The sequence below is a fragment of the Mus pahari genome, chromosome 3 (genome assembly GCF_900095145.1).
Source record: "Mus pahari chromosome 3, PAHARI_EIJ_v1.1, whole genome shotgun sequence".
Lineage (NCBI taxonomy): Eukaryota > Metazoa > Chordata > Mammalia > Rodentia > Muridae > Mus > Mus pahari.
Window position 1 is genome coordinate 138364126 of NC_034592.1, and position 12282 is coordinate 138376407.

At 52.4% G+C, this 12282-nt stretch overlaps 1 protein-coding gene across 3 annotated transcripts in view; it reads left to right on the forward strand.

Moving 5' to 3' along the window:
- Positions 1-12282, forward strand: part of Cep250 (centrosomal protein 250) — a 45877-nt gene that overhangs the window by 31162 nt on the left and 2433 nt on the right. For all 3 annotated transcript variants that reach the window (XM_029536301.1, XM_029536300.1, XM_029536302.1), the window contains exons 23-32: positions 538-676; positions 1064-1406; positions 2230-2351; positions 3515-3635; positions 4726-4847; positions 5484-8084; positions 10039-10152; positions 10312-10461; positions 10781-10882; positions 11750-11812. In XM_029536301.1, the coding sequence (XP_029392161.1) occupies positions 538-676; positions 1064-1406; positions 2230-2351; positions 3515-3635; positions 4726-4847; positions 5484-8084; positions 10039-10152; positions 10312-10461; positions 10781-10882; positions 11750-11812 (3877 nt within the window). The remainder of the gene's footprint in view (positions 1-537; positions 677-1063; positions 1407-2229; positions 2352-3514; positions 3636-4725; positions 4848-5483; positions 8085-10038; positions 10153-10311; positions 10462-10780; positions 10883-11749; positions 11813-12282) is intronic.

The window sequence follows — 12282 nt, forward strand, 5'->3', positions numbered from 1 at the left end:
GAGGCAAGCCAGTAAAGAACATCCCTCCATGGCTTCTGCATCAGCTCCTGCTTTCTGTCCTGCTTGAGTTCCAGTCCTGCAACCTTTGGTGATAAACAGCAGTATGGAAATGTAAGCCTAATAAACCCTTTCCTCCCCAACTTGCTTCTTGGTCATGATGTTTGTGCAGGAATAGAAACCCTGACCAAGACACTGTGACACTAGATGAAGGAGCTTCTCAGAGAGCCAGGGGACAGAGTGAGAGATGTTTGTGTGGGAAATTAGGGGCTCAAAAGGTTGAGAAATTTGGATGTAGTGAATTTGAAATATGTGCATATATATGTGTTGAATTTATCAGAGAAGAAGAAATTTGTGCTGAAATGAGTCTTCATATGTATGAAATTCCCATGAGCCCTTAGTAGGTGTTCAATAAGTAGAAGCTTTCACGGTGACCTCTCATCACCATTATTGTTTGTATTTAATACAGTACTGTGATTAGTGTTGGGTGAAGCATGTTGTCACCCCGAGAGAATGACCTGCCTCTCTAACCTCTTTCAGCCTGGCTCTGTCACTGGTAGAAAAGGAAAACCAACTCCTTGTTCTACAAGAAGCCGACTCTGTACGACAGCATGAGCTGAGCTCCTTGCGCCAGGACATACAGGAGGCCCAGGAAGGGCAAAGAGAGCTCGGTGTACAGGTACCCCCATAGGCCTGCGCCCCACTTTCTAGTGAGGCTGCACTTAGAGAGGCTGAATGAATTGGTTTGTCCAAAGATGGGATAGGGTGGGGCCTCAGCATCCTTGGCAGTAGGAGGGATCCAGGGCTGGAGAGAGATTGGGATGGAGAGAGGGGCTAGGCACTGCCAGGGCACAGGCTGCCTGCTCAGCTTCATGCAGTTTCACTAGCTCTGTGTCAAGGGTTTCAGAGCCGAGTTCAGTCACAGCCAGAGCCGGCAGAGTTGTCAGAACAACTCCCTTCAGGGCCCTCCCTGCCTGCTGCAGAGCTGAGCTTGCCATGTGGGGTCAGGCATGCGAGGATTCAGGAGAGGCTGCCACTTCTCAGGGGACCTCCTTCTTCCTATCAGGTGGAACTACTGAGGCAGGAGGTGAAGGAAAAGGACGCTGACTTTGTGGCCCGGGAAGCACAGTTGCTGGAGGAGTTGGAGGCCTCGCGGGTTGCAGAGCAGCAACTTCAAGCGTCTTTGTGGGCCCAGGAAGCCAAGGCAACCCAGCTGCAGCTGCAGCTGCGCAGCACTGAGAGCCAGCTAGAGGCACTGGTTGCAGAACAGCAGCCGGAGAACCAGGCGCAGGCCCAGCTGGCCAGCCTCTGCTCTGTTCTGCAGCAGGCCCTGGGGTCTGCATGTGAGAGTCGGCCTGAGCTGAGGGGTGGAGGTGACTCTGCTCCTACCTTATGGGGCCCTAATCCAGGTAAGGAATCCAGATAAGAGCTAAATCTGTGGGCCAAAGCTAGAGGAGAAGGGAAGGGACTGTAGTTCCTCTTGTGAAATAACATCAAAGTTAAGGCCACAGATGCTGACTGATTCCAGGTGAGTTTGAACCATAGTCTGGTAGCATGTAAGTCATCTGACTTCTCTGAACTTGATTTTCCTTGACTATAAAATGAAAGTGTTAAAGGTCCTATCTTAGGATTTTTCTAAGTAGATTACAAACATAAAGAGCTAGGCCAATTGTGGGGCACCTGCCTGTAACCCCAGCGCTCAGGACTCTGGAATTCTAAGCAGTCTGAGACACATGTGAGTTGCTGGGCATGATGAGACCTGCTTGGCATGAGAGCTGGTACCGGAGGATTAAGAGTGCAGAGCCTCCCTCAAATGTGTAGTAAATTCCAGGCCAGCCTGAGCACATAAATCCTGTCTTTGAAAAAATAAAAATAAAAAAGATAAACTGGTCAGTGGTGGTGCACGCCTTTAATCCCAGCACTCAGGAGGCAGAGGCAGGTCAATTTCTGAGTTCGAGGCCAGCCTGGTCTACAGAGTGAGTTTCAGGACAGCCAGGGCTACACAGAGAAACCTTGTCTTGAAAAAAAATAAAAAATAAAATAAAATAGATAAATATTTTGTGACTTCCACTTGAAAGCATGACAGCGCATAGCCAGCATCACCTAGTGGGAGGTGTGTGGATCCCACAGAAGGGATTCCTTGGAGAGGGAGCTGGTGGGAGTGCCGAGGCTGTCTGGGAGGGATGGCGGCTGCTGTTTGTGGCAGCCAGGTGAGAAGAATTTCCCTCTTAGATCAGAACGGAGCTTCCAGACTCTTTAAGAGAGGGTCCCTCCCAACTGCGCTGTCAGCAGAGGCTGTGGCACTGGCTCTCCAGAAGCTTCATCAGGACTTGTGGAAGGCTCAGCAGGCCCGGGTATGTCCTCTTCCGCCTTCCTTTTCTTGTGGAGCTGAGACAGACTTGTGACAGAGGAAGATGGGCCAAAGGACAGTCACCTTGAGCTCTGCCTGTTGTTACGCATCTGTGACTTACTGTCCTCCAGACATAACAGGGCATTTGGGTTTCCTGGGCCCTGTTTTCACCGCCACCCAACCATCACACACCACTCCACACCCCTGTTGTTGTGAGTGAGAGTCTTGGAGTTGCCCACTTCACCATGCACCTGTCAGGACTGAGCTGCCTGTGTGTCAGCCACTCAGAGCTGGTGATACAAGCACATAAAGACCCAAGCTGCCTTCAAGAAGCCCTTCCAAGGAGGGCCCAACGTGCACTCTGCTAGTGGAACTGATAGTCAGTGGTTCAGACATAGCTGGGCACAGTTGGAACTGGGAGGGAGTGTCGGAAGAAGAGGCAGCTGTGGTCTAAACTGAAGTAGATTTTTGGGAGGGCTGGGACACTGAGTAGTTATTTCAAAAGACATCATCCGGGTGTGGTGGCACATCCCTGTGGTTACAGCACTTAGGAGGTTGAGGCAGGAGGATTGAGAATTTGAGACTAGTCTAAGTTATATTGAGACCATGTTCTCCCCACCACAGCCGCCAAAATTTAAAGATTTGGGCAGATAACCAGGTATGGGACCTTGGGTGTCTGTAATCCCAGTGCTTAGAATGTAGAGGCAAGATGATGATCAGGAGTTCAAGACCATCCTACATTTTGTAGTCAGTTTAAGGCCAGCCTGGACTACATGAGACTGAAATAATGGCACATTGGTACAAGGGGCTTCCCAGAGTCCTTCAGGGAACTAAATGCAGAGAGTTTAGAGGAGTGGTTCTCAACCTGTGGGTCCCATGCCTTTAGGAGGCCAGTGACCCTTCCACAGGAGCTGCCTAAGAACAGTGGAAAACACAGACATTTATATTATAATTCATAACAGTAGCAACATTACAGTTAATAAAGTAACAACACATAATGTATGGTTGGGGTCACCACCATAAGGAAAGAGTTGTAGCATCCAGAAGGCTGAGAACCCCTGCTTTAGAGTTGGTCATGACGGCAAAGGCGACAGAGTAAGGACAGAGGTTAATCCCCGGGGACAACTGCACAAAGAGCAGGAGCTCAACTCCACCTGTCCTTTCCAGGATGACCTAAGGGACCAGGTCCAGAAGCTGGTGCAGCGCCTGACTGACACGGAGGCCCAGAAGAGCCAGGATCACTCAGAGCTGCAGGACCTACGGAGACAGCTCTCTCAGAGCCAGGAAGGTGAGGCGCTCAGGTGGGCAGGTGGTAACCGGAGTGGGAGGCTAGGTAAGGCGCCCGGGAAGGATGGAGCCTCTTGAGCTCCTTTCCCATGTTACTTTAGCTCCTGTGGCCATCATGGAAGGAGGGGTTGAAAGGAACAGTTTTGGTAAACTGAAAGAAGTTGCTGCCTGGGCTGCTGTTAGTCTCTGCGTCTTTAAAATTATATAATTATTTATTTTTATTAGAAAGCGAGTGTGTGTGTGTGTGTGTGTGTGTGCCATGGCACACACGGATATCAGAGGGCTATTTGTTGAAATCAGTTTCTTCTTCCACCACACAGGTTCCTCAGGGATCCCACTGTGGTAGCCAGAGCTTTTCCCCTCTTGAGCCAACTCACCAGCCCAGACATTTGTTTGTTTATTTGTTTGTTTGTTTTGTTAAAGCACAAAATCCTGGCAACCCCAGGCCAGAACTGTTAGAACATAAATTTGTGTTTCTTTTGTTATCTCTCCCTGGTTTCTATCATTTCCCATTTTTACCCTCTAAATTAGCCTTTGAGGACAGTGATTATAAACGTTCCATGGGAAAGGCCAGGAGGAGAATGAGGAAGAACCTGCAGTCATGTGCTTCTGCTGGGGGCTTGGAGGGGCAGTGGCTACTGGAAAGGAGAGGAGTTCCACTGCAGAAGGAAAGGGGTCAACCTGGGTGGGCTTGAGCCTTTTTTAGTCATTTGACAGTCCCTGAGACCCTTACCAACAGCTGTCTTTGGGGCATCTTCAGGCTGAGGGTTTCTAGGAACTTCCCCCAGCCTTAGATAATTTGGGGCTAGAAGGGCCCCCTGCTGTCAGCCAACTGTCATCTGGAGAACTGATATGAGGAGCTCTGGGTGGTCAGGATGATTAGCAGACTGGACCGTGCCGAGGCTGGCAGCAGACACAGGTGGGAGGCTGCGGTGCTGCCGGCGGGTAGGCATGGTAGAGGCACTGGGTGTAATTCTCGCCTGCCCTTGCTCCCTTTGATTCCAATCCTGTCCTCCATCTGCCTCTGCCTGCACCCATGTTTTTCCACCTGTGACCATGCACCTGACTCCAACGCTCTGTTCTTTTTAAAGAGAAATCCAAGTGGGAAGGGAGGCAGAACTCCCTGGAGTCTGAGCTGAGGGACTTGCACGAGACTGTGGCATCCTTACAGAGTCGTCTACGGCAGGCAGAGCTGCAGAAAATGGAAGCTCAGGTAAAGTGCTGGTCCCAGGAAGGGCGCCTCCGGAGAACTACTTCCAGGCAGGCCCACCTTGGCCTGTGCTCACATGCCGGCTTCCTTCAGCATGCCTCCCACTTCCTCTGGCTCTCCAGTGTGTCTGTCGTTAAGGTCATTGTGAACCTTTTCTATTTTTTCTGAATTGGTTGAGACTTGTTCCTGGGTCTGGAAGGTTAGGATCTAGACGGCCTCATTGCACCAGGCTATCTCCCCCGGACACAGAGGAGCTTTGGAAGGTAGTAGGGACGCTCTATAGGATCACCTTAAGTAGAATACATCAATTCTATAGTCCTTGTCAAGGCCTGGTCACTGCTGGTGCCATAGAAGAGGCCAGGGTTATAGTGACAGTAACAAGAAAATAATCTAAAAAAAAAAANAAACAAACAAACAAAAAAAAAACCAAGAAAATCATCTTGTTCAGCAGTGGTGTGCATGCCTTTAATCCCAGCACTCAGGAGGCAGAGGTAGACAGATCTATGAGTTTGGGGCCAGCCTAATCTACAGAGAAAGTTTCAGGATAGCCAGGGCTACACAGAGAAACCCTGTCTCAACCACTACCCCACCCCACCATAAAAAAAGGAAATAATCTTGTGTTTTGCCTCTTGTTTGCAGAATGATCTAGAGTTGCTTCAGGCATCCAAGGAGAAGCTGTCAGCCCAGGTTGAACATCTGCAAGCATGTGTTGCAGAAGCCCAGGCTCAGGCAAGTGCAGCTGGTGTCCTGGAAGAAGATCTGCGAACTGCTCGCTCTGCACTGAAACTGAAAAACGAGGAGATAGAGAGTGAACGGGAGAGAGCCCAGGCTTTACAAGAACAGGGTGAGCTGAAGGTGGCTCAGGGGAAAGCTTTGCAGGAGAACCTAGCCCTGCTGGCACAGACCCTGTCTAACAGAGAACGGGAGGTTGAGACGCTGCAGGCTGAGGTTCAGGAACTGGAGAAGCAGCGGGAAATGCAGAAGGCTGCTCTGGAGCTGCTCTCCCTCGACCTGAAGAAGCGCAGTCGGGAGGTAGACCTGCAACAAGAACAGATCCAGGAGCTGGAGCAGTGCAGGTCTGTCTTAGAGCACTTGCCCATGGCTGTCCAAGAGCGAGAGCAGAAACTGAGTGTGCAGCGGGACCAGATCAGAGAACTGGAGAATGATCGGGAGGCCCAGAGGAATGTCCTGGAACACCAGCTTCTGGACCTTGAGCAGAAGGCTCAAGTGATTGAGTCCCAGAGGGGACAGATTCAGGATCTGAAAAAGCAGCTGGGGACACTGGAATGCCTGGCCCTGGAACTGGAGGAAAGCCATCACAAAGTGGAGGGCCAGCAGAAGGTTATCACAGAACTAGAGGGCCAGAGGGAGATGCAGAGGGTGGCTCTAACCCACCTCACACTGGACCTGGAAGAAAGGAGCCAGGAGCTGCAGGCACAAAGCAGCCAGCTCCATGAGTTGGAGAACCATAGCACCCGTCTGGCAAAAGAGCTGCAGGAGAGGGACCAGGAGGTAATGTCTCAACGCCAGCAGATTGATGAGCTGCAGAAGCAGAAGGAACAGCTGACTCAGGACCTGGAGAGGAAAGGCCAGGAGCTGACACTGCAGAAGGAAAGGATTCAGGTTCTGGAAGATCAAAGGACACTGCAGACCAAGATCTTAGAGGAGGACCTAGAACAGATCAAGCATTCCTTGAGAGAACGCAGCCAGGAGCTGGCCTCTCAGCGGCAGCTGATGCATGAGCGTGCAGACGATGGAAAGAGCCCGAGTAAAGGCCAGCGAGGGAGCCTGGAGCACTTGAAGCTGATCCTGCGTGATAAGGAGAAGGAGGTAGAGTGCCAGCAGGAGCGCATCCAGGAACTTCAGGGGCACATGGGCCAGCTGGAACAGCAGCTGCAGGGGCTGCACAGGAAGGTGGGTGAGACTAGCCTGCTCCTGACCCATCGAGAGCAGGAGACAGCAACCCTGCAGCAGCACCTCCAGGAAGCTAAGGAACAAGGGGAGCTGAGAGAGCAGGTTCTTCAGGGTCAGCTGGAGGAGGCCCAGAGAGATCTGGCCCAGAGGGACCATGAACTAGAGACCCTCCGGCAAGAACAACAGCAGACCCGGGACCAGGAGGAAAGCCTGAGGCTAAAGACAGGTGCTCTGCAGACCGCTCTGGAGCAGGCCCATGTGACACTGAAGGAGCGTCAGGGGGAGCTGGAAGAACACAGGGAACAGGTGCGAAGGCTCCAGGAAGAACTAGTAGTGGAGGGACGGCAGGTACGGGCCCTGGAGGAGGTGTTGGGGGACCTAAGGGCTGAGTCTCGGGAGCACGAAAAGGCTGTGCTGGCCCTTCAACAACTGTGTGCTGAGCAGGCCCAGGAACATGAGGCAGAAGCCAAGACCCTGCAGGACAGCTGGCTGCAGGCCCAGGCCACACTCACTGAACGAGAACAAGAGCTAGCGGCTCTGCGAGCAGAAAACCAGTATTCCCGCCGGCAGGAAGAGATTGCGTTTGGCCAGGCAGAGGCACTGCAGGAGGCCCTCAGCAAAGCCCAAGCTGCCCTGCAGGAGAAAGAGCAGAGTCTGCTTGAGCAGGCTGAGTTGAGCCACACCCTGGAGGCCAGCACTGCCACCTTGCAAGCTACCCTGGACACCTGCCAGGCACGTGCCCGGCAGCTGGAGGAGGCCCTGAGGATTCGGGAAGGTGAGATCCAGGCCCAGGCTCTCCAACACCAGGAGGTCATGCAGCACCTCCAGCAGGAACTTTGCCAGAAGGAAGAAGAGCTGGGGCGGCAGGATGAGCAGAGGCAGCTCCTAGAGAAGACTGTGGCCCAGAGGAGTCAAGAAGATGGAATCCGAGAGAAGCAAAGTCTGGAGCAAGAGAGACAAGAGGAAACAAGGAGGCTTCTGGAGAGCCTCAAGGAGCTACAGCTGACTGTAGCCCGAAAGGAAGAAGAGATTCTGATGCTGAGGGAGGCCCAGCAAAGGCAGGATCAGGAGGCCTCATCCCCAAGCCACAGAGCCCTCCCAGCCGAGAAGCCATCTCTACAACTGTTCCCAGCACAACAGGAGTTAGAGCGACTGCAGAATGCCCTAAGGCAAACAGAGGCCAGGGAGATTGAATGGAGGGAGAAAGCTCAGGACCTGGCTCTGTCCCTGGCTCAAAGCAAGGCCAGCATCAGCAGTCTGCAGGAGATAGCCATGTTTCTGCAAGCCTCTGTTCTAGAGCGGGAATCAGAACAACAAAGACTGCAGGTGAGTCGCCATGCCGGGGAGGGAGGGCAGGGAACAGAACCATTAGCTGAGCTCAAGGGCTTCCTGCCTGTGGTACCTCAGAGAGCAAGAAAACAGAGACAGTGAGTGCCATACCTCAGAGCTAGCAGAAAAGATGAGCAACTATAGTCAGCTCATCCATGCCTGATAGAGGAACTCCAGTGTGCTGTGAGCATGCTGCAGACACGCCCAGGCCTGCAAGGGTGGGTACCAAACAGCTTCCTGGTAAGAGTGCTGCTTAAGTTAGGTGGGAGGGGCGGGGAGGGAGTCAGCAGGTAGAGTGGGGGTGGGTTTTCTTGGAGAAAGGCAAAGGAAACATGAGGAGGAAGGGACACATGGAAGACCCGTGATTGGGGTTGAAGTCACCTGGCACATAGAAAGTGTTGGCGAGAGACAGGACAGCAGAAGCCAAGGCATCAGGACTTTAAGGACTGGGTCACTAGTGGGAAGTGGATGGAAGGTTTAGGGCACCTTCAGAAAAACTGCTCAGGACAGCATGTGGCGTGACATCAGGCTTGGGAAAGCCAAGGGGGACTGACAGAAGTCTAGGGAGAGGTGAGGACTTTGGGTGGCAAGTGTGAATAAAGAAAGGACAGGTAGCCGGGCGTGGTGGCGCACGCTTTTAATCCCAGCACTCGGGAGGCAGAGGCAGGTGGCTTTCTGAATTCGAGGCCAGCCTGATCTACAGAGTGAGTTCCAGGACAGCCAGGGCTACACAGAGAAACCCTGTCTCGAAAAACCAAAAAAAAAAAGAAAGAAAAGAAAGGAGAGATAGCCCCAGGGTTTCCACCCCTGAGATAGAGAAAAGTAGGCTTTGGGAAGGTGGTTTGGAAGTGGAGCGAGGCACCTGGGAGCCATGGAGAGGACATTCCAGCAGGCAGCTGTGGGCCTGTGGGGAAAGAATGAAACACACTATCAGCAGTGTGGAGCTCAGAACAACATGTGTCGCGGTCAGAAGACAGCTAGCAAGTTCTCTCCTTTCAGTGTGTGGGTTCTTGAGGTTGAACTTAGGTCATCAGGCGCAGTGACAAGCATCTTCATCTACCAAGCCATCTTATGGGCCTTGGTGCTCATGAATCTGGGCACGAGGATACTTACAGCCGTGCCCTTACCTTATATATGAGGATCAGAGGCGCTCTGCATACTCCCCACAGACCCTACAGAAGCAGCTTTCAGAGACAGCGCTTTGTGGTGGGGATCATTTTGTTGGTTTTGTATTTTTGTTTTTTGAGACAGGGGTTCTCTGTGTAGCTCTGGCTGCCCTGGAACTCACTCTGAAGACCAGGCTACCTCTGCCTCTCAAGTGCTGGGACTAATGGTGTGTGACACAACTGCCTGGCTGTTGTTAATGCACATGTGCATGTCTCATATATTTTTGGCTGTGAGCCTAACCTTTAGTGGCTGAGCCATCTCTCCAGCCTATGCATGTGTCTATGAGTGTGTGCTATATGTATGCAGGTGCCTGTGTAGGCCAGAAGAGATCCCCTGGAGCTGGACTTAGAGGTAGTGAGCCATGCCATGTGAGCACTGGGAACCTCTCTTTACACTTAGCATATGCCACGTTCCACTGTTTTCACTTCTAACTACCTCAGAGAGGAAACTGATAGTGTGTTCATTTCATAGTTGAAAAATGCCAGAGACCTGAACTTATCCAAAGTCAGACATCTGGTTGAGCTCTGACAGTCTAACTAGGATTCTGATTAGACCACTTGGCTCATCCTTTCCGTGAGCCTGTGACACCGCACACACATTCGCATACGCATGCACGCACACACAACATACCACACACAGCACACAACACATACACACCCACATAGATAACACATACTTGCAGATCTGTCTCCTTGCTGGAGCATGGCACACTTATGAAGAGGGTAGAGGATGAGACAACTTTGGCTGTGGTTTGCCATGGTGTGACTTTTGTACTGTACCTTAGGAGGAGTTGGTACTCAGCAGACAGGCTCTGGAGGAGCAGCAGTCACGTAGCCCACACTCAACCAGCAAAGCAGACCAGGGACCGAAAGCCGGACAGGGAAGCCAGCCTGGAGAGGTGAGTGGGGCCCAGTGGCAGAGGAGGAGCCCTGTCAACCACTTTCTGTCCCTTGGGAATGGGTCTCTGAAGCCAGACTGCCACATTGGTCCCTTTGCCCTTCAGCTCTTCTCTCTGACTGAGAGCTGCCCAGATGAGCACTGTGGGTCGCCCTTGTAGGTAACAGAGACTGAGCCTGGTCCTCGAGTGGAGGAGAAGGAACGCTTGACACAGAGGCTTGAACGTCTGCAGCACGCGGTGGCAGAGCTGGAAGTTGACCGGAGCAAGCTGCAGTGCCACAATGCGCAGCTGCGGGCCACCTTGGAGCAGGTCAGTAACTTCAGTAGTCTCCCGCTGGGCCCGGTGGGCCAGTGTCTCCACTCCCCCTGCTGTTTCTGAAACACTTTTTTTTAAATTACAGCTGTGCTTTGTCACCACTCCAGGGGCCGGAGTAGTTGTGACAGAACTGAAACAGCCCACAAAGCTAGCCTCTGCTGCCAAGGCCTGAGAGCTAGCCTGCCTCCTCTGTGCCAGGAGCACTTGCCTCCTGCCTTATGTCCTCCCCCGTCCAAGAGACTTACTTCCCATGGTTTCTAGCTCTTTATACTCATACCCTTGCACACGTGACTTCTCCATTGCATATTGGCAGGTGGAGCGAGAACGGAGGAAGCTGAAGAGGGATTCCATGCGTGCATCCCGGGCAGGGTCACTGGAGGCCAGAGAAACTATGAATTCATCCCCCACACAGCAGGTTTCCGTTTTTTCTTCTTGCCCTTACCTCGCCTTAACTCCACCCTCTGTAGCTTAGCGTATATACACTCTTCTATATAGACACGCCCCTCCAGGTAATCCAGAGCTCCTCCTGGCTTGATTCTGTCCTAATCTGCCCTTACTTCAGAAGGGGTCCTACATAGGTAAGTGTGTTCTCAGGAACAATGGGCCTGCATTCTTAGTTCAGATCCACTCACTCCCAGACAAGTACCTCAGGTCCACCTTGGGTCAACCAGAGTCCCTGGTATCCAGGGGTTGTGTCATGCTTACCAGCTCTTGGCACACCGGGGAGTGGGGCCACAGCTTTGCAGCTCTCTTAGAGCCCTTAGTTTTGAGTTGACAGTTAGGGTTCTTGATATCTCCTGGCACAGAGGCCTGTTCTCAGGGAAGGTGTTTGGAGAGGTGTTAACTCCTCTTAGCTGTCACTGCCTTAGGTCAGCATGGGAGGCAGGGACTGCTTCTGGACCTGAACATCTCCAGCTTCACCCCATTCCCCAAGGGCAGACACTGCCTTCCCCTTTAGATCTCTGGCTCATAGCCCAAGGCTGCCACAAAGCAGATCCATCGTGAACCCTTATGTTAAATACAAAAATTCCTCACAGAGGATATTGCCCCTGTGCTGCTGTGGGTCCTCCTCAACCTCCCCTAGCCCTGGAGCCATGCTCCACTGAGCGTCAGTCTGAGCTCAGGTACTTCTGGCCCTCAGATGTTGCTTTGAGCCCAGGAGTGGGACGAGTTCAACACTCCTAGTGCCTGCCTGGTAGATAGACCCCTGGAAGCCTATCTGGCCTTGGAGTGCTCCAGACCAGGATAGCCCAGTTAACAGGGTCCATGTTTGTTTTCTTAGGATGGGAGAGGAAGTCAGAGGGGTTCCTCGGACAGCATGCTTGTGGTTGAGCTTCAGAGAGAGGTATGTTCTGGAAGGATCCACTTTCTATTCCCCTTTTCCCGCTCACTATGCAGGCAACAAGGTTTAGGGTCTGCTATGTGCTTGGCCCTGTGCATTTCCAGCAGGAGAAGGGAAGTAGCTTTGGCATTCAGAGAACTTCCATCTTCCTGGGAGGCAATAGTGCTGCAGGTCCAACTCCACCTTAAGTGTGGGGATAAGTCCAGGCCAGCCTCCATCCATACTTACAGAGGGAAAGAAGCAGAGGCACTAGAACAGAGTGGGCCAGGGAGCAGGGGCTGGCATCTGCCTCAGCTGTAGGCAGGCAAGACTTCCAACAGCACAGTAGACAGAGGACCCAGACGGAGCTCCAGCAGGCTACCACACTTAGGGAAACGACACCAGTGCCTCCCTGCCTTACCTAAAGTGTCTAACCCAAAGCTCCCACACTCAGGGAAACGACATCAGTGCCCCCTGCCTTACCTAAAGTGTCT